General features: G+C 45.7%; 1 protein-coding gene across 8 annotated transcripts in view; it reads left to right on the top strand.

Annotated features, from left to right (window-relative positions):
* RBFOX2 (RNA binding fox-1 homolog 2) overlaps nucleotides 1-25,557 on the top strand; it is a 171,731-nt gene that overhangs the window by 76,616 nt on the left and 69,558 nt on the right. Inside the window, exon 1 of one of the 8 annotated variants that reach the window (XM_014256623.2) lies at nucleotides 3,670-4,107. The exons of 6 other annotated variants lie outside the window; for them this stretch is intronic. In XM_014256623.2, coding sequence (XP_014112098.2) covers nucleotides 4,063-4,107 — 45 coding nt within the window. In that variant the 5' untranslated portion in view covers nucleotides 3,670-4,062. Of the gene's footprint in view, nucleotides 1-3,669; nucleotides 4,108-8,445; nucleotides 8,637-25,557 lie in introns of those variants that run through there. One more of the 8 variants, XM_088055334.1, reaches the window with a different exon arrangement.

Raw genomic sequence — 25,557 nt, 5'->3', positions numbered from 1 at the left:
ACTTAGTGTTGAGGATAAGGTAGTTAATGAGATGGTCTTGTGGTCACAGAATTGAACAAGTCTTAGGTTGTTTTAAGTAGAGTTGATCTTGGGAGCAAGGGCAATATTGGTAATGGGCAAGAACCCACCACAGAAGCAGTCACACTGGACATTTCAAAGATGCTAGTTAGTGCAGGTAGGCTGGGCTGGGAAGCAGAGTTGCCTGGGGAAGGGGGGGTGCCGATTCCCCAGAGTGAAAGAACTGGTTCATGCAGTTGCAGATCTGATAGAAGTTTTAATCTACCAAATAGGAGTGCTATCATATGTTTGGAGAACAGGAGGTGGAATAGACCTATTGCTGGTGGGGAATGATCTGAGAAAATACAGACCTAACCTCAGCTGCATGCTGACACACAAATATTAATGAAAGGCCTGTGTACAAATAAAAAATGTGATAAAAGGCAACACAAATCAATTAAAATTGGGTTGTGCCTTATCAGCTTGTCTGTTTTTAAGATAACCAATTTTCTTACCTTGATAATGTGTGTTTTACATAATGGGATGACGTCTCTTACTCTATAGACAGGTTCTACAGCATTTGATGTGGTGCTACAGAAGGAAGTACTAATGAGACTAGAGAAGATGCTGTTTAGTGCTGGAATTGTGAAACAGAGCTGATGTTGTTCTGGGTGATGTCTTTAAAAATAAAGATGACCACAGGCTAGATCAGGTGCAAGAACATGCTTCTAGAGGTTGGGGAATAGCCAGCCTGTCATGTGACAGAATACCGGAACAGCTGCTTGGTTGGTTAGAGAGGGAATACGTGAGGAAGGTTAATTGTAAGGGAAAGAGAAAATACGGCTAAGCCACAGGACAGCACTGGCACAAGAACAAAGGAAAGACACAAATTGCTCAGGAATAGCATTAAGCTGGAGAACACAGATCCCAGATATTCTAGGGGTGGTGTAGCTGCAAAACCCAGCTCTAAGATATAGTGTGATAAATTCTATGAAAAGTTAAGATTATCTTTTATGATAGCGGTTGATCTGATTCTGGGTGTCAGGAGATCTTTTCCAGTCTTCATATTTCTGTAAAACTATTCATATATGTAAGCATCTGCAGGAACAAGGCTATGATTTTATGACAGTTACCTAACTTGTGTTACTGGAAATGCATGGGCATAGTAGGTTGCATGGTATGTAGTTGGACTATTATCTTGAAACAGAATTACTGAGTGAAGTGCCATCTTATATTTGACTAATATTCATTGCAAGTCAGTGTGCAGTAGTAAACCAGTCCTTGTGGCCAGTCTTGCAGAAAATTCAGTAGTTTATTAGTGGTCAGTAAAGTCCTGCTGTGTCCATCTTGGCACATACGAGTTTTAAACTAGCTTTTGTCCTTTAATTACCTGAGGGACACGGGAAGTGTGATGCTTTGTTACCAAAGTATCACCCGAATATCTTGATGCTGGTTAAGTCACAGTATATAAGTTTGCATCAAAAACTTTATAGCATGGCAGTTTTATTGGATCCGTAGTTAAAACAGCAGAGGAGCTTAGGTGATGTTCCCTTTCCTTGTTTTGTTTTGCCCATTTGATGGGTATTTATAGATAGGAAGATATCTGCACTAGGATTTGGAAATGTTTTATTCCCCTAAGGCTTGGTTGGAAATGACAAGAATTGGATTGTGAAATGAATGTAAGGTTTTTAACTTAGTTAGGGATTTGGTTTTAGAACCTGGGGCAGTAATATGAAGTAGCAAAAACAGGCTGTGGAAAAGACTTTGGGTTTGTATAAATTAATGCCTTTTCATAAAAAGATTTTATTGGAGATACTAAATTGCTTGAGCGCATAGTAATGAGCTATGCAAAAGAATGAAGGGCGGGCAGCTTTCGAACATGTAGTTACAGAAAGAGAAGGAAATAAAAAAGTATTGGTCGTTCAGAGGAAGCCAGATGATTCTATCTGTGCCCCCAGGCAGGGCATGCAGGGATTGCTGAAAGGTAGCCAGAAAGCCCTCTGCTGAGGTGGGGACATAATGGTGAGGAGGAAGGGAATAATGGTGAGCTCCAGAAAGCTGTTTTGGGTCTGTTTGGGGTGAAATAAGTTGGCCAAAGGCAGAATGAGATGGAAGTTCATTGTGGGATCCTCGTCTTTTTTCCCCAGTGAAGAGATCTGGAAGCATAGCCGTTTTCCCATTTATGGGCAACTAATTTCTCTGTCTGTGCAAATCTTCACACAGAAACAATGGCTATAGAATTATTTATTTATTTTAGATGTAGAAAATGCCATGCTTTATACTCCCCAAATTGGTCATGCTCCTTTTGTAAGGAAGGAGTGGCCCTGTGGCCCTAGGAAAGATGATGAGAGTGGGTGACAGCTGCTATAACCACTCACCCAGCTCATAGCTGTCCTTTTCTGAGGCTCTCAGAAAGAAGGGGCAGTGGGGGCAGAGGATGAGCCAAGAGCTGTCCTGCTGGGCTGTGTGGGTCGGAGGGCTGTGGATTAGGCACCCTTTACCTGAATGACAAAGGTTTGCAAATGCAAATTGTGCTAGATAATGATCCACTTATTTAACCTCTTGAAAAAAAAATAAATCTCAAGTTTAACTCTTTCTGAAGGGGAGGAAACTGAGGGACAACAGAAGGGCAGCTGCCCTAGAGCTATGCTGAGGGAGCTGTTTAGTGGTGCACAGCAGCACTACAGCAAAGTTAAAGATTAGAAATGCAAAAACCCCCTGACTTTATGCATTTAAAATGATGTGTGTGGGGGAAATTTGGCTAGCCCTTCTTGGGTTTGATCACTGTAGCATGTTTATTTTTGAAACCTCAGAGGGAGGGGTTTTATCCCTGCTATCCTTTGGAGGAAGGTGGGAATCTTTTGTGGGCTTGGGCTGTTAACTCTTTGAGAACCCAGGTTTGGTCCAGTGTCAACGTGGTGTGTTTTTTTTGTAGTGATGGGTAAAACGTCGTGTAATTTGTTACGGGAGATCAGGCCCCCTTGGTGCACCCCCTGGCTGTGGTGAATCTTTTAAGAATCAGCGTTGGGCTCTCGGATGTCTGGTAATGTGGCCGGCATGTAGGCTGCTGGGGTGAGCCTGCTGGCTGAGCAACTCCCCATCTGTCCCTGTCGGTCAGGGAGCAGATTCCTCCCTGGGAATGAGGAGGATGGGCTTCCTAAAATGGGCACAACAACTGGCCCTGCCCAGCCTTGCCCCCTTCTCCCTGCTGCTCAGCACCCTGTGTGACAGAGTTAATCCCCCTCGCCGCCCCCAGTTTGACTGGAACAGCTGAGGGGGACAACCCACCGGCCCAAGGCTGGGGCAGTGGGGGCCATTCCAGGGCCCAGCTCCCCCCGCCGGCCCCGGTTCCGGCAGCTGTCCCTGCTTGCCTCAGCTGGGGAGGGAGGGAGAAGCGTTAAACGATATGGGCACACACTCCCTTATGAAAGAGATCCCTTCAGTTTGAGATAGCAGTGTGGCTTCTCCCCTCTCCCTCCCTCCTTCCCTGATACCAGAGGATTTTACTATGCTAATCCCAGCACCTGTCCCTGCAGAGGACAAGCAAGAAGGGTATGGTGGTGGGGGAGGAACAGTCCCATATGTTTTTCCCTGTCCTGGATTGGGAGTGTTCCCTCTGACGCACCTAGAGCCCAGAACATATGCTCTTTTCAGATCCTAAATGCTGTTTGCTTCCTCCCATCCCTGGCAGCAGTGGCTGCGAAGATCCTGTGTCCCCCTCTTCCTGGCAGTTGCTCTGTTTGCTGCCCGGGAATCGCAGGACGCTCCTCAGTCGAGGCTTGCAGGGCTGTTTTCAGTAGAGGATTTCTAATTTTAGGAGCCTCTGCCGCCTATGGTTGAGTGCTGCCTTGCTGGATCCCAGAAGAGAGGGGCTGAGCTGTGCCGAGCCAGGCAGCTCCTTTTTATTTTCAGCTGAGCTAGTGTCAACCTGAGTGGCCCCAGAGGCCCGAGCCAAGCACTGCGCAGGGCTGCCAGAGTCCTTCCCACAAGGCTGAAAGACGGAGACTCGGATTTGAAGCTTCCAGTCCTGTGTCCATTTGGCCTTTAGCTGGAGGATCTTTGGCTATGTATGGTGTGTATTGTATGGATTACCAATACCCAGTTGTCCAGGTAAGCAAAAGGACAGTGCTGACTTTAAGGAGTTCTGCTCTCTATGTTGTTTGGACAAAACTGGAGCTTATGTGCTGGTTTTGTAGGACACTGCTTCCAAGCTGGGCTTCTTGTGTCCCAGGCCTCTGCCCAGAGACTCTGACAGAGGGCTTTGAAGCTCCTGCGCCAGAGCAGTACCATTTGATACTTTTTAACTCCAAGACTTGTCTTGTTTGAGACTTCTGTATTTTGGTTCGCATTTTTGGTCTTTTTCTTTAATCGTTTGTTTGTAGGGGGGGTTGAACTGACAGCAGTGCTGTGCTCTGCAAACTAGTGTGTTGTTGCGTGTCTTACTGCGTTGTTGGGGCACATGTGACTTGTACGTGTGACTGCAGCCTGTCTCTCAGGGATGCTGAGCCACCCAGAGCAGCTTCTCACCTATTCTCCTCCTCCCTCCTCCAAAATCACCCACAAAACCTCTGACAAAGTCTCTTTTGTCACGTTATTACTTTTGGAGGTCCAGAGAGGATGTGTAGGGCGAAAGGAACGGGTGGGTTTGGGAGCAGCGCTCGGGGCTGGGCGAAGCCTGTATTGCAGCCTCTGCTGGGGGAGGGGGTTATATTTGGAGCACACGTGAGATTTGCTGGCCCAGTGTGTGGAGTCTTGGAGAAGACAGAGCCTGTGTGGGTCAGGCTCAAATACTTTTGGAGCCAAGTGAAAGATGATGTTCTTTAGGCAATCCTTGGCTATTCAGTGCCAGCACTCCATGTTCTTACAGTTTATCCAGAAAATGTGAAATGTAGACTAGAGGTTCAGGATTATCTATGGTGAGATACATCAGATAGCCACTAAATAGTATTTTGTTAGGTTACCTTGTATCAGGGGTTTTATTACCCACATGAATGGAATCCACCAGTAGAAGTGTGTCTCTTGGTTGTTAAGATTTGTTCCTGATAAATTGGTTCTTTGCACTTGAAACTCTTTTTTTTTTTCCTCCCTCTGGCCTTGGTCCAGCTGGCAGGTTTGCTCCATCTAAACTTGAGCCAGCACAGAAATGCAGGTAATGGGATGTTAAAATTGAAGGCTATGCTTACTTTCCACCCTTAGCAGGGTGGTAAATAACATAACAAAAAAAAAAAAAAAACCCCAAACAAAAAACCCCCCCAAAAAACCCCATAAAAACCAAACCAAAAAAACCCCAAACCAACATATCCTGAGAGCAGAATGTTTGGGGACTCCTCCTCTTCCTTGTTCCATGCTTTCTATGAGTGTTAAACTAACCCAAGCATTTAACAGTGTACATGTAGACTACTTAGACTACAGGTTAGTTCTTCATCAGTGTGCTTTCAGTGGCCTTGTCCTTTGGCCTGCTGCATAAACATCCTTCTCCAGCTTCTTTTCCATTTGGATTTGAATGGTAGGAGCTAACCAGAAACCATCATGTACATCTGTGTGAACACAGGAGAGAATATAAAAGTGTGACAGACATGCTCAGGTGGGAGCAAGGAGCTTTGCCTGGCATGATGAGGATTATCAGCTGTGCCCTGGCACTGCGGAGATAGACTAGTTAAATTTGCCCACAGTTATTTCAAAATGCTACTTCTACAACACAGTAATGAAATTTCGATGCATATGTGCCCATGATGCATGAGAAACCATAAGAACTCATAAGTATTGGCATCTAGAGCTCTTCTGAATACATTGCTTTTTGAATAAATGCAGTAAGTAGGAAGGGGCGATCTCGTGGCTCTGAGCTATGTGTTCTTCAGGCTTCCAGCCTTCAGCTCTGCTCATGCTTCTCTGTTCTTTTCAGCAGTAAGATCTGCAGTTTGGGTTTTGGTTTTGCTTAGTAGAAGGTGGCAAACTGTGATGGTAAATTCAGGAGCAGTTCTATGATTCTCATGTAGGAGAAGCTAAGTGGAGGTCCGCCGAATTATTCTGCATGGCCATGACACAACATTTGACCCCACATCCCTCAGTGAGGAAAGATGACTTGCGCCAATTTTTTGTGGGCCTTGTTCATTATCAGATGTTGCCCTACATCTCTATTAGAACCCAAGACAACAAAAATCTCAAGTGTTGCCACTTATGATCATGTTTTGCATGATGTGTTTTAAGCTTTTGAAACTCTGTATCAGATTTTTATTTCATTTGGTTTTGCAGCAGAGAGAACGCTTGCAGACTTGGGTTTCTTGTTGCCTGAGCACATCCACTGAAAATTGGGTCTTTGCTCAACGGGAGCAAAGGTGGATATATTGCAAGCATGGGGGAGGAGATGCTTTCTGGTCCACAATGGAGATGAAAGAGGGAGACCAGCAGTAGATCTGAAGGGAATTCCCACTCTGCTGGCACATGAGCAAAGCAGATGTACCAACTGGGTGGTGGGAGGCAGTGCAAGGAAAGGTTCAGTGCATGGTTGGGCATTTAATTTTCCTTAGAAGACTCCTTCTGATGAAAAGTGTTTCTGGAGGCTCCTCAGGTGAAGGCCAAAATGGAGCAGAAATGGTGCTATTCTGGTTAACAGTAGTGGGATGATGTCCAGAAGACGTGTGCTACAGCCCTAGATCTGGGACATCAAGATGCTACCTCATGGCACAGGCAAGACTGGGTGAACACAACAGTTAAAGTATTTAAGTGGAGAGAATAAGGACATTACCCTGAGTGATTTGCAGAGGTCTGGTGAATGAAATACACAATGCTGAAACCTGGTGCTTTGTCATGTCCAAGGTTTAAGGAGGTCACTGTGGTTTTTGCTGCTTTTAAATGGAATTTATGCTTGACCTAGAACTGTGCTCCAAAATCTCAGATTTGTAATATCGGGTGGAAGACCAAATCCACTACTATTTCTGGTTTTGCAACATTGCATTTAAGTATGTAGTATTGTAACTTGCAAGTTACCAGAGAGGATGAGATAACACAGAAAAACGTGGACTCTGACTCAGAGGCCTGTGGGCTGCAGCCATGGAGGCTGGCTCCCTCCCAGAGGATCCCACACCACGGTTTGGTTGTGTTGGGCGGCTGGCCCATGGCTCTCTGCCTCCATGCACTGGTGGCACGTAAGGGCTTCTGGTGTCTTGATCTCTTGCTTTTCACAACGGAGGAGGGATTGGCTTGTGACACATGTTCCTGCTGGCCTGCTGAATGAGGAAACGGCAAGGGAAGGAAAGGAAGAAGGGAGGGAGCCAGAGGTCAGTTTGCAACGAGTGAAATTGGGAAACTAAAATGCATCGTGGGTCAGCATGGGCTGCCTGGAGAGCAGTGCTGTGGCAGAAGCCCATGAAGCAAAACCGCTGGTCTTTTTTTTTTTTTTTTTTTAATGTAAATTATAACTGGGCATATTCATGCAAAGAACACATGAGAATGCAAGGTGTTACTGTGCCATAATTTGGCTTCTCTGCTGCTAAAGCTTGGGGAGTCTCTTGAGTACCAGGTGTCAAGAAGAGATACATCAGAAGCACGACTTGCCTGAGCCGGTTTTATCTCTGCGTCATGAGCACTGGAGCATCAGTACAGTCTTCTTGTCTAACTGTGGGATTGGCAGACCTGTGCTCAGCACTGTCCGTGGGTTTCCATGGGTGCAGTGTTGGGAAAAATCAATCAGAGCATCTCAGATCCCGTCTGGCAAATGGGGTAGCAGTGTATCGCTGTTTTACGGGGTCGCTGAGAGAACAGATGCTCTCATCCGTGGCGTGCTCAGGTGCTCAGGGCCAGATGCTTGCTGAAGATAAATGGGAGGGAAAAAAGCAAGCTGGGAAGGAGTCCAGCGGTCTCCAGGTTTTATGATGATAGAAATGCAGATCCTGGCACGGATACTGCTTCCGGTTCAGCCAACACACCGTGTAACCCACGCGTTCTCCCTTTTGTGTCAGGAGGGAGGTCTGTGCAAAACTGACAGCTATCTCTCCAGCATCCTCCAGCCGGGAGATGCTCTCTCCCGCCTGCTGAGGTCCAGGCGGAGGCCTGGGGCGCTGGGAATGGTAGGTGCGGAGGAGCTCGGGCCGGCCGTGAGGTTCTGCCGGCCGGGACCGGCGCTGCAATGGGCCACCCACCTTCGCTTTTGTTTCCAGCTCGCGTTTGCGCCTTCTCCGAGCCTCCCGGTTCCCGGGGAGCAGTGGGGAGTCCCGGCGTGCAGGCGAGGAAGCGCCTCGGTGGGGCGGGGGCTGGCCGGGCCGGGCCGTGCCGAGCCCAGCCGGGCGGGGCGAGGCGGGGCGCGGCGGGGGCGGCCCCGGCTCGCATTAATTACCTTCGGCATTCGGGGCGGCGCTTCCCGCAGCCATCTGGCTGAGCCGGGGGGGCGGCGGGGGGGGGGGGAGGGAGGGGGAAGAAGGGGAGGAACACGGGAGAAGAAAGAGAGGAAAAAGGGCTCGGGGAGCACCGCGCCGGCGAGGCAGCGCAGCGCAGCCACCCGCCGCCGCCGCCGCCCGCCTCCACGGGGCTGCTGCTTTTTAAATTTCGTTTTATTTGTTTCTCTTTTCTTTTAATTTTTCCCTCTCCCGTGCGGCCGGCCTCCCCCATTTTGGTTTATGGAGAAAAAGAAAATGGTAACTCAGGTAAGGGTGGCGGGCGGGCCGGGCTCCGGCGGCTGCCCGCCCGGCTTTGTCTGGGCAGGGAGCAGGGCGCCCGGAGCGGGAGGGAGCCCCGCCGCGCCGGTACCCGCGGTGGGAGCTTTGGGGAAGGGGTTCCTGCCGTCCCCCTGCCCGGAGCAACCTCGCAGTGCCCTCCAGAGAGAGCGGTGCGCGGGGGGCACGGGTTGCCCCTGCTTCGAGTTAGGCTAAACCCGCATTTGAACGACCGATGCCGAAGGTGGACGGCTTCTCCGCCGCTTCTCCAGCCGGCTGCCGGTCACCGCGGGGGCCGGGAAGCCCTTGTAGGTAGCGGTAGGCGTGGGGCTGCCCGTGTCTTCCCGGGGGAAAGCGGCTGACGTTTCCTGAGGAGCGCGCCCAGGGCCATCGCGCATCCACCGCAAGGGGTTTTCGTCGGACAGTGGTCGCCTTTTAAGGCTACTGTATGCTTTTGGATTTTTTTTTTTTTTTTTTTTTTTCTCCCTCCTGGCATGGCATATGCAACTCGCCATCGGAGGGAGCGGGCAAAGGGAGGGAGGAGGAGTAGGAGAGCGGCATCTTGGAGCTGGAATCCTTTGGACTTAGGCAAAGGCACATTATATAATGTCCCTGCAGTGCCTTGCAGAGCTGGAAACCTTTGGGGGATATTCCCAAAGGGGGTGGAGGGAAGGACTCTCAGAAGAACTTTTTTTCAAATCTGGGTTTCACAAGTGCTTTTTTTCTGTAGAACTTTACAGCTCTATAGAGTAGATGCACACTGCCTTTTTGGCTTTCCTTAGCTCAGGCTGAAGCCCCCTTCATTAGCTGCTGCTGAGGTCCTGCATGTCCCACTGCAAGGGGCAGCTCTTTTGCTGGTGCCTAACTCAGAATGAATCTGCTGCGAAAAGTGACACCCACTTTGACCCTTTCCCTCTCTCATCTTGCATTCATTGTCAGTGGCTGAAAATTAGGTCTCTGTCCAGTCTAAGGGTATCTTCCCAAGCCCCACCTTGTGCTTCTGCTATTTAGTCCCTTCCATTACAGATTCCTTTTTATCTGGTCCAAGGCTTTCTGTTTGAGACAGAAGAGCTCTGCAGAAATCTCGTGGGGCTTTCTGTACCTATATTTAGTTTAGCAAATGATGCTGGAAAGCTGTGTCTCTGCAGTCAGGGTCCATTTGTGTTTTGCTGTGTGCTCAGAGTGTATGCCTGGTCAGCTGGAGGTGTGTGCCCCTAAGCTGCAGGTCGATGTGTGCACATTTCAGAGAGTTGTTCTGCACAGCCATGTGTGGCAATGTGCTCTCAGCCACAGCTGTCATGCTCGGACCCCGTGTCTGTGCGGTGCAGAAAGGTGCCTGGGTCACCAGGACCAAGTGTGTGTATATTGTGCATGTCTGGGACTGAGCAACCTGGAGCACAAGTCTGTTGGCTGGGGGACATTCAGGGCTGGGAAGGATGAGATTCTACTGGAGCACTGGCTGAAACAGGGGAGGGTATAAACTCATTTAAAGGTTTAGGATATCTTAATAGACTCCAGAGAAATCTGTCTACCATAGAAACTCTCAATTTATTGACATGGGAAAGGAGGTGTCAAGACTGCGCGTTATTGTGTTGTTTGACCTTGAATTACGATTGTCTTAAGAGTATGTACTATTTAGTATAGGTTTTCAGGATTTGCATTGTGTATTTACATGCTGAGATGCTGGAGAAGATGCATATTAAAGAAACAGTAGGAGAGGAGAACTCAGACTGTGTGTGTCAGTTGGGGATCCAGATGAACGATGGATAGCCCTTGTACGCAGAGTTGAGGAAGACAGCACAGGTGAATTCAGCTCTAGCACAGTGCTGCCTTCTCTCAGGGAGATCATTTGGCTGCTAGGCTGGTCCTTAGTAGTACCTCACTGCAGGTTTGGCCAGGTGTGAGGCTGAAGGAGCGTGGCACATTCAAGACAATATCCCCAGCCACGTTATTCTGCAGTGCTCTTTGAAGCAGCAGACTGCCATTATTTAAACCTGTGAACTTACTTCCTTGGGGCTCTGTCTCATTTATGAAAAGTAAATATTGTTGGTATGTTAAACTTGTAATTGCTGCTGATTGAATTCAGCATTGCTACAGTCTTGCTCCGTTTAGTTCAGTCTCCAGAAAACATTGCCTACCTGGTCTGAGTTCTCTTGTGTTGTAGGGAGCAAGCTTGCTGTCTTCCTCCGAGATCTGGGAGATGAGCTTCTGTATAGGCATGACAGGCTGATAGAACAGAACAAATATGAGTGTATGGAGTGATAAGACTAGAAACAGTGATGGAAATAAATGGGAGATACTGGAAGGTAGAAATGTGCTTAAAAAAGAGGAAACAAAAATTGCTAATGAGAGTAAGAGCTCAGATTCATTAACAGAAAGTACCTTAGCCTTATCCCCCTTAATCCTAAATCAGTGAAAATGAGTGTTAAACAAGGCCCAGTACATTATGTACTAATTGCAGATAAAAGAAGAGAGTCTTTTATGGATGAGAATTATATGCTAAAAGGCTTTTTCTCTGTGTGGTGCATGGTGAGGTTGCTGGCTTGTGTGGAGCACAAAGCCCTCCCTTTCTTGGACAGCCCAGTGCCTTGCTGGCGTTTTCCTCCAAATCTGTTTCCCATCAGGGCTGGGAGAGGGGGAAGGTGTCGAGCATCTCAGAGAGTGGGGAAGGAGCTGCTGCCTCCTTAAGGGGTCCCCCCAGCCCATGTGGCAGCCGGCAGTGCTGAGTGTGTGTGTGCCTTTGTAATGAATCCCCCCGCCATTGTCTGCTCCCCTCCCTGCTCTCAGCAATGGAACCTTTCACCTGGGCTGCTGCCCGCTGGCGGGCCTTCTTCCAAGATAGGAGGAGGAGGAGGAAGGGCTGCTTGTGGTAATTAAAGCCAGACCTTGGAGAACTGCTATTTTCTGACCTCAGCACCCCATTTTCCTTCTTTATCTGCCTTGAGTTCCCAGCTTTTGATGTGGGTGTAAGCAGAAGGTCTGCTTTTGTGCAGCTGTAGGATCACCAGTCTCCATTTTGTGGCACCATTTGAAGCATCTTTGCTGCCCTGCCTCCCAGCATGCCCCCTCTTTTCCCCCCCAGCACCCCTTGGAGGCTCCAGCCAGCGCCGTTTATCTTGGCGCGTGTTTGACTTGCTACACTCTGCCCAGGGCTCAGGGAGGTGATGGCGTTTGTGGCTTTGAGACTAATTTATGTCCTTGTTAAAATGAACCAGCAAGCAGTCTCATTTTTTCCAGAGGTTTTCTTCCCTTTCCCTTCCCCCTTCTATAACCCTTTCCCTCCCAGACCCTGTGTGTAGCTGTGAGACAACTTGTACAGTCAAAAGTTGCTTGCTCAGTCAGTGATTTGTTTTTTTAAATTAAGAAAACCCAACAATTGCAGTGCTCCTTAAATGGAGATCTTATTTAAATCAGAGCAGTGGCTGACTCATTAAAGGCCGCTCTGTCTCCTTTTCATTCCTCTGCCTCATTCTCTTTCCCTGTCTTTCTCTACCTCCCATTACAGTAATGGTGTGATAAAACAGATCTTTGTGTTCCATGTTGTGATCATGCAGGCATGTGTAGTTGGAGGGGGGAGACAGGAGATGGGGAATCCTGTCACGACAGCCACCTTGTGCTAGCTAAAAATGTATAATGCATCCCATTACAGGAGACTGTCCTCCTTTGTTTGAACTGTCTGCAAGGGAGACTGAGTCCCAGAACAGCCTCCCCCCTCCTGTCCCCTTATGGCTGCTTTAGGTTCTGTTCCCCTCCAGGCAAGCTGGATGCTGCAGGATTCCCCTGCTCCCTTAAAAGAAAGAATTAAGAAAGAAAAGCTTTATCTCTGTGTGGTAGAAGGCCCCCTGTTTTCCTCTTGGACTTCTCTTAGGAGTTACCATTATTTCCCTGTCCCTTTTCCCTGCTTTGAGGATTGCATGTCCCTTTCAGTCCAGTTGTCCTTTCTGCTTGCTCGTTGCTTTGGTGCTATCTTGCAAACTTGCATGAGCTGTTGGAAAGGAATTGCTCTCTTCTCTGTCCATGGACTTCTGCACTTCCCCTTTCTTTGCTGTTTGAGAAATGATGCTTGTTTACATGGTATCTGACTCGGTACCTATACCTATCCCCTACTTTTTCATTCCCTTCTACTGTATGTCATAGGACTTCTCCTTAGTACTGCAAGACACCATGTCAGCATCAGAGGTTTGTGTGAGAGAAATCCTATCCAGTCACTTTTCCAAGAGACTTTCCCTTGGGAATGCAAAGTTTATTCTGCATCTCACTTTCCCTGATACTAGGACATAGTTGCTTGAGGTGGGGCTCTGGGTTGTGTCTGTAACTGTTACACTTGGAGATTTAACTGCTGGTTGAGAAAGGCATACTCTTAAGGGCCTAAAAATCAGTGGGGCCTGGCAGAACCTGGTGAGTGTTTTTTAGTCTTTTTCTCTTGGCCCCCTGTGCTGAGCACTTTGAGATGCATTGGAGTAGAGGTGAACCACTGCAGGTGCTTGTAGAGCTGTCTTGGGATGGCAGAAGCTGTATTCAACATTTCCTAGGCAGGATGGAGAAAAGCAACTTGATACGGCACTGCCATTTCCTTGAGTCCCTGTCCTAGAAATAACCTCGCTGCTCCCTAGTGCATTTCTTCTGCAGGTGACTAGGTGGTTATCCCCGGGAATTGAGAAATGAGGATGCCTAAGTTTGCTGTGATATTTGATTGCCAAGGCTGTGTAAATTTAACATACAGTTTTAATTGTATTTTAAGAACTATTAATTTATGAAGTATCTGGATCAGTGAAGAGGTTGTAGTGAACTACAAAAAAATACAAAAGTTCAAGGTTGCAAAGGAGGGAGGCCCTTGAAACCAGCAATGTCTTTCCCTCCAGCTTATTAATTCATGATGCAATGGCTCCATTGCATTTAATTAGTATTGACCAGCCTCCTACTATAAAATCTAAAAGCAGTGCAAAAGGGGTCTGCAGTGGATGTCTCTGTGTGTGATGTTTTTTAGACATGGATTCTGGTCTTACTGACTGCTTCAGGTAAAATGCTTCATGTTCCTGTTTTAGATCCATTTCCAGCAAATGGTGTGTGCAATTGGCTGCCCCTTTGCAATGAATTTCTTAATGTACTTACCTCCCAGCTGCAGAGTCACAGACTTCACTAACAGGCATTCCTTGGAGGTCTGAGTATCAGGGAGGAGATAGTTAATTTGCCTAAGTCTTCTCAAAAATGCTATTTAAAAGAATGTAGTCAGTATTCTTTCTGTCAGACACGTACCCTGGAATCAGAGTAGAGAAATGTTAATTTTCCTACCAAAAGTATTTTGGTATTCTCCTGCAGAGTCATTTATGATCCTCTGCTGTGTGGGATGGATTTTTGCCGGGCTGTTGGAGGCTGTGCTGTGACCAGTGAGGGTAGGACATATATAGGCTGGTTTTGTAGAGTTCATAGAAGCCAGAGCAATTAATGCTCAACTGGAAGCTTTTGGAAAAAATTGTGTTTTACCAGCATGAAAGAAAATGGGACAAATGCTGTTCAACAGTGTGCTTTGCTTAATACCTGATGTTTTTTTCTTTGCAAAATTGTTCATTAAGCAATATTATTCTTAAACTGAATTGAGAGTGATCAAGAATGTAATGGAGAGGGATTTCAATTCCCGGGCATTTCCGTATTTCATGTCGGGAAAGAAACCTTCATTTGTTCTCTTTATTTCTGTGGCTATTTATGATGCTCTTTAATCACATGTTTGTATGCTATTTTTTTCCACGAGAAAGAAAAGAAAAAACAGGCAACCCTCTAACCATCCCCATCAGCTTCAGTGTATGTGGCACCATGATGACCCTTGCAAGTTATCAGTGGCAGAGTTGGCCATCCCAGATACAGCCCGCAGACCTCTGCCACTTTGACTGACTATGTAATTAGCTGTCATTTTCTGTGCAGGCCAGCTTGATCGGTGTTTGCCATTTGGTTTTGTACATTTGCTGACAGCAGAGGAATGGCGATGTTTTGCAGTATTAGGCTCTGGTTTAGGCTTTGGGGTTGTATGCTAGTAATCGCATTTTCCCTTCTCTTCCATCCCTGTGTGTCCTTTCCTGTCTTACCTCTGCCCTCTATCATTGGAGGATGGATGGATGCTTCTTCCTCCTCTCACTGTCTCCCCATGATCCCTGGTCACTAGCTTGCCCCATACAAGCCGTACTATATCCATACTCTCCCAGTCTCCATTCCTCTCCAGTTACGTGCCCTCCTGTTTTGACAGACTACTACTTTATCTTGATCATTTCAGTTCCTTCTGAGCTGATGTTTAGACCTGCTTATTCTTTGCTTCTCTTCCTCCTCTTCCTCCCTCTCCTCACTACAGTCTCCTTGTCATAGGCATTTTTAACTCTCCGCCCACTGCCTTCATTCCTCATTTAGTGTGCCTTTTCTACACCTATTGCAGTCATACTTGTCTGTTCTATTTGCTCCCTGTCACTGCCTGTGCTGATAGTGCTCAGGCTTCTTGTCTCAATTTAATTTGCTCCTGCTGCATTTACAGGTCTGTTTCTTGGGGTTTTTTTTTGGATTTGAGGTGCTCCTTGATGTTGCATCATCCCTGCTAAGGAGATGGTGTAAAGTACTGGAGATGGATCATTTCCCTGCTGTCAGTGATCTTCAGACCTAGGTCTGACATGGCCAGTATCTCCTCTGAAGCTGTGGATGATCTCCAAATGAGACCATGAAATCACAGAAAATGGGGTGCAAGTGGCACTGCCAGCCACCCTTAAGAGCATCTCTGTTTCCTGTTAGAATAAACAATATCTAAACCATTCCTGATGGTGAATAACCTGCCTTAAAAGCATTTGCAATGCCACTGCTGGCCTTTCTGAGCATTGCCAAGTCTTTCCTAGTATCTAACATAAAGCTTGTTGCCACCATTTGTTCTTTCAGTGAGGAATATAAAGAATTGATTGGTTCTTTCCTTTTTGGCAGGTTTTGCATACTGTTATTTCTTTCTTTTTTATCTTTTAGCCTTTTTTGATCATTGCATATGGCTTTACTGGGAGATTTAGCTGATTAAATGTAAGGCACTATAATTTTCCATACTTTGGTTGTAATGTTGGTCAGATCTTGGTGGCTAAATATAGATTCCTGAAATGCAAATTTTTCTGTTAAATAAGAAGTTCTCTTAGACTTTTCAAAGCGTATGTGGAGGTTTCCTCCTCCCTTAATCATAAACAAATCAAAATATACCCCCTACATTTTTCTCAGGTTGGATTGCTATGGTTTAAGTAACAAAACAAGTCATCAACTCCAAAATCAATTATAGATAGAATGAACAAAAGATTCAATTTGAATGGTTTCTTGGAATTTTATCAATTGAAAACTCAGTCCTACAGTGGGAAGTAACCAGCCTGACTCTACCAGCCCTGCCTCTAATGGAGATTTTTACCCTGAGTAGTCTCTAAATACCTAACTGGAATTGCACTCCAAGTAGTCTGTAATCTGAGGGTGCATGGATGCACCAAAAAATGTCCAAGTAATTGGAAGCGTAATCTTTCTAGCTTCTGAAGTCTGCCCTCAGGCTGCGAGTCTTGAGTATGGTTAAAACCCTCTGAACTGTCCTCCTGGTTATCCTGCTTAAAATTCATAGTGTCTGCAGTTGTGGTCCTGTGGAGTTTAGGATTTCTGTGTGCTGTATATAAGTCCTGGTCTCCATGAGTTATATGACTTGGAGGGCATATTTGACTTTCAGATAATTGCTTTTGATTAGCCAAGATGTAGATAATCAGAGTTTGACCTATGCAGTGCACAGACCATCATTCACCTATCAGGTCTCACTGAAGCTCCTTATCTAGGCCTATGCTCTCCCTCCAGTCTTAATAGCAAAACCTGCTTTAAAGTACTTAAAAAGATTGACTTAAAAATGTCTTGGAGAGAAGTTTGGATTTCTTAGATAGTACTAGTCCTCCTTTGTCTAGTGTACCCTCCATGAAGAGTGAAACCATTAATTTGATTTGTTGTTCTTTGTAGCTTTTCTCATTTTTGTTATGGCATCATATGAAAGGAGGTTATCAAAACTGAACAATTATGTAAAGTGCTTAGAAATATTAGAGAGCAGGAGTAGGAAGGGCTTTTGTTTTTCAGTGTGTCTCCTCCTGCTTTATAAAATTTGGTAGAGATAAATAGGGCAGCAAGGGAAAGGATTTCAGTTTCAACAGGCATAGTTTTAAATCTGTCTAAACTTAAAAAGGATCCTTCCAGCCTGAATCAGGAGGTATGGGAGGAACGGCATGTTAATTTGGTGAAACTAGTGAATTAGTCAATTTGTTGACTGTTGGTTGACTGTACGATACTGTGCTATGTTAGCTTTGCTTAGTGCTCAAATATTTAATGCAGATTCATTTGCTTTAAATTTCCCTTTTGCTTTTGTTTGTGTGTGATGTTTAATGTTGCTACATTTGCTTTGCAAATACTTTCTCAGGTCTGTTTCCACCCTGTTCCAGGATGAAGCATTCTATCTTGAAGCAGTGGGAGAGGGAAAAAAAGTGGTTCTAGGAGTCCATTTCACATGAGTTTGGTTGGGGAGGTGTTAATACTTTTTCGGAGTTGCGTTAGACTGTGATGGAACCAATCTGTGGCAAAGAGTGTACTGTGGTGAGATAGGGGAATGAGGAAGGTGGTGACTGAAGGCTGTGGTGAGAACTTTGGACAGTTCCTTGCACCGTGTGTCCTTCACAGGGACATGGGTGACAGACTGAATACACCAAGTGTGACTGATGAGGAGGTGTAGTCAAGGAGGGGCTGACTCTCTTGGTGGCAGAAAGAATTTAGGTCATCCAAAGCCAGTTGCAAACCTTCATCCTAAGAGAATTTTTCTGAGGGACTCTAGGTCTTCAAAGCGTCTTTTGATCAAAATGCTGCAAGGGAGGATGAATTTATCTGGGAACATGGACTTCTGAAGGGTGGAAAAAATACTGTGCTTCATCAGAAAGTAAGACTTCTGAATGCTTTGTCTTATTCAATGAGACGAGTCTAAATAGGGTTTAAACAGATTGAAGATCCGTGATCTGTGTTCTCCATCAAGTCTGAAACTAGCATTGAGCAGTCCAGTGGTGACTTTGGCCATAGACAAAATGAAGGTCTTCTAACAAGCCTTGCTGTAATGAGGTGAGAAAGGCAGTGACTTTACTGTCCCTTTCAGCTCAACTGTGCTTTCTCAGGAACATTCTTTGGTTTTTGTTAGGAGTATTCTTAATTGGTTTTGACAGTGAGCTGCAGGAGTTACTGCAAGTGTTGCACAGAAGTCAAGAGAAAGCTGCACTGAAGGCTGCAGACCTGAGCGTCTCCGTTCAGATCCGTGCCTGCCTGGCCCTCCTGCCTGCCAGCTCCAAGGCTCCCTGCCTGATGAATGGCTGGGATTCTGCTTGGCAGCTGACATGGCCAAGACCACATCTCCTGACCAGATGTTGGGAGCTTAAAGCAGAAGTGTATAGAAATCCAGTGCCTTTTTTTTTTTTTTTTTTTTTCAGTGGGTGGGTAGGAAACTTTGAGCTGTGTTATTTGTAACACAGAGAAGAATAGCTAGAACTGAGTAATAGGAATTTCCTAATGCTTTGGAGATGCATAGAGGAAGATAAATTTCATTCTTCTGGGGCGTTTGTAGAGGCTTTCAAAAGTGTAGTAGGCCTCTAGGTTAGCTGTGAAGCTCTGTGTGTCACCATACAATTATTCTGAGATTCTCTCTGGCCTAAATCTAGGTGAAAAGAATCTGGTGTCAGGAAAGAACCACGTTTGATTGACATGGTTTAAATGCAGAGTTGTGATGAGCCTCCTGGCTACTGTTCAGACAATCCTAGCAGAAAAGTGTTCCTGTAGCCAATCATAAAACCTTAGAATCATAGAATGATTTGGGTTGGAAGGGATCTTTAAAGGTTATCTAGTCCAACCCCTCTGAAATGAGCAGGGACATTTTCAAAGATTCAGCTGTGAAAGTGGTTCGGGCATTGGCCTTCAGCTGTGTCTGTCCCAAATTTCTGCCAGGGGATTACTGTGCCTATGTGAGTTGCTCCTGTGCCCTCACGTGAGGTCGCTGTGGTAGACCTGCTCTTGCAGAAGTGCATGGAGACGAGTCTGTTGATTAAGTGTGATGTTTGTATTACCCAGCAGAAGCAGAGCACAAAACTTCTTCCGTTGTGATCATCTAAGATCATCCATGGCTGTAAAGTGGAGGTGGTCTTTGTGCCCTGTGGTGCCAAATACTGAGATACTGAAAAGGCTTTATATCCTAGACATGCAAGAGGAAGCTAAAAGAGCAATTTTTATCTTAAAGAATTTAAGGGAAGTTTTTCAGATGTATCTGTCTTTCTGTGAATCATCTAGTGGATGTTGAAGGCCTGACAAATCAAGGACACTTCTGTTAACAATGAATATATTGGCTGCTGTGGGTTACTACTCATACTGTTGTTGGCAACTTTAGAACATAAATGCTTCCTAAAAATTTAATAGGACAGAAATAAAAAGCTCAGTTTGTGGTGATAGGCAGTTCAAATCTCATCAAACGAGGTAGAGTTAAAACCAAGTGTTGAGGGCTCATGCTGAAGAACATTTCTCAGGTTTGACAGTGATGTCTGTGGGCTGTGCTGGCCCATCTAGGGGATGAGGCTGTGGATCCCATACAGCAAGCTGGATCTCTAAATTCCCACGCTGAGTGTGTTGAGTTGCAGATGGACATCTGTTTTCAAGGAGCATCTTTGTAGGACAGAGCAACTACCTGTCTGTTCCATGCAGTAGCTTCAAACTACGGAGAAATTATTCCAGTTCCTTATGTCCTCATTGCTTCGTGTTGAAAATGCTACATCTTCAAAAGAACAATTCTTTTGAATTTGCTTCTTGTTTCAGTTAATTGGGCTAATTCTTAATGTCCAGATTGTCATCTGGACTAGTTACATGCTTGTGCTGCAGGCTCTCCTTCCTCCCCAACCTCAGTGTTACGTTTCACACATTGTATCTCTTAAAGGAGGCAGTAGCGCCTTTGAAAATTAGAAGATGGGGTAGAGTCTGGTCAAATCTTATGATGTTTTAGGTCAGCTGTCAGTGATAGTAACCAGATCTATGGCAAATCTTTCCCTCCCTCTCCCCAGGGTGCCTGCTCAGCCCTTTGCATGCCAGTGAAGCTGATATGATCCAAATTAACTTTTTCATTGTTTACATTTATTTTCTGAGTCATGAGAGGTCCTCAGGAGCCACAGAATTAAATGTTGTTTTCCTTTCTAACGCTTTTTGTATGGTATAAAAAAATGTATTTTTTTATTGTTGTGTGGGATCAGATGCTGGTTTTTTCCATGTTAACATGCTGCTGGGTATGCAGCGCATCATGGGAATAACACGGAGCTGCACAGTCAGCAGAGGAGTGCTCATTATTTTGATGTCTGGTGTAAAATGGTGGCTCCTGCTCTAAATGACTTGGTGAGGTAGTTGCTCCTCTTCCAACATGTTTTCCTTTCTCTGCGTATGAGGTCTTCCAATAAGATAGGAAAGTACAAGGTATTTTTTGGGCCAGGTTGCATTTGACTTCTGGCTGGATCCTTTAGTTTCAGTGATATATGAAGGACAGCTGGGGTGGTAGTTAGAAGCAGAGATGTAAAATCCCAGGACTCACTGCTGGCAAAGCAGCAGGATTGTTGTCAGTCTCTGAATTACACTGCTGTGACTGCTATTTTATGCTTTTAATGTAAACAGCATCTTTTTGGTAGCGGGGCTGATGGCCAGTGTTGACCAAGGGATGCTGCTGCTTTTTCAGAAGCAGAAAGGTAAGAGGGTGGGACCGGACGATTGATCCACTTATTCAAGAGGCAGGTGCTCTTCCTTGAAATGCTGCCTGGAAAGAGGTTTTGCTGTTTGACAGTTCAGTACTTCACTTTGGAGCCATTTCATGCCACAGAGCAGGAGGATGAGAGAGAATTTCATTAATATGGAGCTGGCCATCCCAGCTTGGGGGCTGCCTGAGTCTCTTCTCTTGGCTATGAGGACCAGGGAGAAAATAGCAGGAGCTCTGGCTTGCAGTAGGAAACTCACTCTGAGTGTGCTGCATGGCCCTTCCTGCGCATAGCAAAGACCCGGCTCTTCTCCTTCAAAGGTCTGAAAGCAGCTGAAATGAGACTGCAGGGGAATTTAGCGGTTTCATCCAAGACTGCATCTGCAGACCTTGCTGAGTTGTCGCATACCCTTGCACGCTCCCTGCTGTGCCTGAGCCCTGACAGGGCCGAGCCATTTGGTGCCCAGCCTGTACCTTGAGCTGGGCCAGGATCCAGGTATGAAGAGTGTCTTCTTGCGCAGTCCAAGAGGCACCTTTGACAGCATGTGACACGTTGTGATTGCGGTTTGGTTACCATCATCTTTTAAACGATGGTCCGTGGGTGCCAGTAAAGGCAGAGATTACTCTCTTTCTGTATACTGTTAATTAAAGCTTTTACCTGGAAAGGAGATGGCATGGTGCAGCTCAGTTAGCCAGGGCAGACTAGCTTGTGTCTGTCATTCAGGATAATCCTTTGGCTGCTGTTTGTGAAGGTGTCTTTTTGGCTTCTTTTCACTCAGAGTAGGTGTATTTGTTCTTTGAAGCCTTCTGCATGTACTGTGTAAGCAGCAAATATCTTAGGTCTTTTGAATCTAGGTAGATATGCAGTGGAAGCTGCTACAAAAGATCATTTTTGAGTCTGGCTGCAGGTTTCATGGCCCTATGAATTTGATCCTGAATAAATGTCTTTATATGTGATTTTGATTTTCTGCAGAGTATTAGGTACCCCCTGAAATTATCTTTTAAAACCAAGAAATTCAGAGGTGAGAGCATAGCTTAAGTCCTACTTATAAACCCCAAGCTTTTATCACTGTCATAGTAAAAATAGCCCCCAGTACATGAATGACAAGCAGATGATAGCTGAGTAAATGAATGGGTTTTCTGTTACATCTTAAACTTGATTTCTAGCTGATTTTATTTGTGCCAGTGATGGCCAAGCTGTGTACATCTGTTAGCATCCCACTGAGAGGCCAGTGGAGCTGCTCGCACCCAAGAAATGCCTGAATAAATGCACTGCTGAAATTAAGGGAGGGAATTGTGGGGAATAAAGACAGATTGTCACGTACTGTTTCTCAATCAGGTGCCGGTTGAGCTTTGGGTTTGGTGATCTTAAGATTTTTTTCTCTTTTAAGGTGCAATATTATAAGATTTAAAACCCTGTGGGGTCTTCAAGCAAATTATTTTCTTCCCAAGTATGAGCACCCAAGAGTCAGAAGCCCCAGGAGAGGTGAAAGCAAAGCATGAGCTAGCTATGTTCTGCACCTCTGTGGAAAGCAGAGCACCTTGTTACTTTTTTCACAGGTGTTTTTGCTTGTTTGGAAAGTAACTGGAGCTGTGCTCATGAATATTTGAAGCTGAAAGGTGCCTGTTGAGGGCTGGAGGGAAGTAGGGCCAAGGAAGGGCAGGCGGTGTGGGAGCCAGAGGGGCAGAACAGGGAGTGGCCCTGGCCCTGTGTGGTTGTCTCATCTCTCCTATGGTAGTAGACTTCTTATGGGGATGAATGTGCTCTGAAATATTTATTGCCCTGTTTAAATATTCATTGCCGCAAAGGCCGTGCAGCCTGATGGCAGCAGTGGAGCCTCAAGGGACAGGGGCCACAGCAGTCCCTGGCATTTCCTTTCAGTAATATGATAAAAATATATTTAAAAAAAATAAATAAATCGGGCATTCCCCCACTGCAAGATTGACAGGAGCACTCAGGCGTATGTCCCAGTGTTTCCTCTTCGTGCCAGAGACTTGTATTTGCTCTCAGGCTCGTATGCTGGGGTGCTGCTCTTGGTTGCCAGATGCTAATGCTTTTTTTTCCAGGCCTGTATCCTAGAGTGAGTGGCTTTGTTTAGCCTGACACTGTGAGTGTGAAAGGGGATGTACAGAAGGGCAAACCGACTGGCTTGAAAGGGTTTAAGTTGTGTATAGCCTGTCTTTTTGTCTTTCTGTAGGTGAGCAAGGAGAGGGGAGAAAAACAACCTTTAATGCGCTTGGCTGTGGAAGGTGGTGGAGATCTGCTGAGAATTATAGAGGGGTAAACTTCTCGGGAACTCATGTAGTAATATATTAAGGGAGCTGCAGATGCTGACAGACATGCTCTGACATGAGATGCTCTTATATCAATTTAGCTTTTAAGGTTTATTGATTTAGCTTCAGTAAAATAGAGCAGTTTAAAAGTAGGACTGCCAGTGCTACACAGTAGTTTAATGTGAATATTTTGCACGTTGCTATTGTTAAACCTGCACATGCTTTATGTGTCCCAGGGCATTGATGTGGTGGTGACAAGGGAGGACAGCATGTTTCCAATGCTGCTGCTGAGTGTGGGGGCTGCAGGAGCTGCTTTAGCCAGGAAGAGGCACTTGAAAGGTGGTCAGATGTGCTGCTGACCTCGAGCTTTACCTATGAGCTGTGCAGGTGGCCTATGCAGGGAAGAAGTCTGTTCTGGTTCATGGTTGCAGCAGGAATGTGGTAAACATATATTAGCTGGAAGGCCTGGGGAAAAGAGGCTTTAAAAGGATTTTGTAACAATGGGAAAATCTTTCCTGAGATGCTCGACAAATTCACTGTGTACGAACCAGCTTTATGCTGGCTTATGTGGGGATGCTCTAGAAGTTAAGTGAAGCAGGTAGTGGCAATAGCATATGCTAAACGTCCATGTAGCCTCTTGTTCTGGGATGAAGTGGCATTTCAGGTGCATTTCAAAGTTGCACTTAATGTAGCATAACTGTGGGCTGCTGTGAGAAGAGCAGTCTCCCTCATCTCTGTGCCCTGGCCATATGCTCAGCCTCCTCACCGCTTTGGGCATTGTGCTTAAGCAGATATAAAGCGAGACAGTTGAGTTTATGACCAAACAGATGACTATTGTTTGGATTAATTTTCTGGCAGCGGCTGTGGCGTGACTGGATCTCACAACGGCCGGGGAGGGGAAGCACAGCCCCTGATTCCAAGGCCATTTGGTAGTTTGTCATATTAGTGGTACATGAAACTGCACCTATAGTTTTCAATAGCTTGTTCCTCTCTGTGAGGTGAAGTCATTATGCTTATAAATGTGTATGCTGCTTAGTTTAATCAGCTTTAATTTATGTGCATTGACTTCCACCAGCCCTTGTTAGCCTTCCAGGATATTGTCCTATAGATCTGGCTTTAGATTGTCTCTTCTGGCTCTACCTGCATTGTAGGCCATTATGGCTCACTCAGTTACCTCTGTTTTGGGTGACATAATGTTTTCAGCGCAAAGACAGGAAAAGATGGAAAAGACTGAGTCCTTCTCACCAACTGACTTAATGACTGTCATTTAGAAATCAGTAAACAAAATGAAATGGTGTCTTTCACCAGAGCTCAATTTATCAGACTCAGCTTTTGGCCATCAGTTTTCTTGATTACTTTTTTCATTAGATTAAATATTATTAGCATCTACTTTATTTTCCTCACAATTAATATACTTTAATAAAATAATCAGTTACCACTTTTTTTTTTTAATGATAAGCAAAATAAATTGGGCTTTTCAAGGTTTACAGTGTGCAGCCATGTGGCTCTGTCCAATCTTGGGGTAATTTCTGTAGCTATTTCATGTTCCCTTTTGAATTTTTTCATTCCATTTTTAAAATTTGCGTATTGAAGCATGTGTCTCATTTTTCATCTGGCCAAGGCCACATACCTGAGTAGCAATGCTTCCCACTCCCTCAGGTTGGTAATATATCTGAAAGCTGTAGTCACTCTCTGTACCAGGCTGCTGCACTGATGAGTTGCTTCTCCATGCTCCTTTCCAGACCCTCTGCTTTCCAGGACACACAGTGGAGGCTTCTTTGAAAATGGAAAACTACTCTTGGAACAAATGACTAGCAAGAGATAGGAGAATGCTGGAATGGAAAGTAACTGTGGGAAGAAATCTGTGTTTCTAAACCGTCAAATTTCTGTTCTGAAACGTGTGCCAAGTCAGTCGCAGACTTCCTCCGCCCTGCACCCTGAGAGCAGCTTGATATAATGTTGTTGCTGCGTGACTGAGTCCTGGTACTCGAGTCACAGATGGGTCCCGTTTGCCTCATCTCATCTCCTGTCTTCTGTACTGAATTCTGAGCATACCCATGATAGGCCAGTGGCAGTGAAAATGTGACAGGGCTGAGATGTTTAGCTGCTTGCACGAAAAAATCCCCAGAGCCTCAAGAGGAGCTCTGGTTTTGTGTTTAAATATGCTGCATACGTCTCATTCTCCACCTTTGCTTCAGAGTCACGTCTGAACATGCGGCTCCTCGCTATGGTTTCTGCCAGCTCTGCAGTTCTTTCTTTCCAAGGCATTCAGTGCTCTCCAATTGATTCCAGATGTGTTCTCCCTTTCCCGGCACTTTCTCCCTTCTTCCTCCTCCTGCCCTGGCAGCAGAGGCAGGGCTGCTTTTTTCCTGTGTGGTGCTGGAGTTAGTGCAGGCAGGGGGGAAGACTTCCCTGCTGTCCACTGAAATCTGGGGAATTGAAGGGGCCAGTGTAAGTGAAAGCTGCCTGACAGGGCTTTGAGGTTTGTCCATCCTCCAGGAGCCAAGTCAGCTCAGAGCAGCTCCTCTGTACAGCTCACTACTTCCTTCAGCTCATTGCCTTCACAGCAGGGGAAAAAAGGACAGGAAAGCCTGATACCAAAAGTGATCTTCAAAATCCTTCCTAGAAGAGCGCTGGAAATAGAGAGAGATCTGGAAGAGTCTGTTGCAGATAGCTGTGTCACATAGCGAGGGCTTTGAGAAATCCTTGTCACTAAAGTAGATACAAATCTTTCTTAGGGGCTGAGTGAGCTTCATGAGGATTTAGACATTCAAGGAAGCCATCTGAATTCTTGAGGTTGCAGGAATAACTCTCTACACTCACTGAGATTTGGTGATATATTTGCAGATGCAGAGCAGTAGT

Source organism: Pseudopodoces humilis, chromosome 5, assembly GCF_049639895.1.
Source record: "Pseudopodoces humilis isolate 2021_Gansu_Grassland_sample_001 chromosome 5, ASM4963989v1, whole genome shotgun sequence".
NCBI lineage: Eukaryota > Metazoa > Chordata > Aves > Passeriformes > Paridae > Pseudopodoces > Pseudopodoces humilis.
The sequence above is the reverse complement of the archived record's forward strand: the minus strand, read 5'-3'. Positions and strand labels throughout refer to the sequence as shown.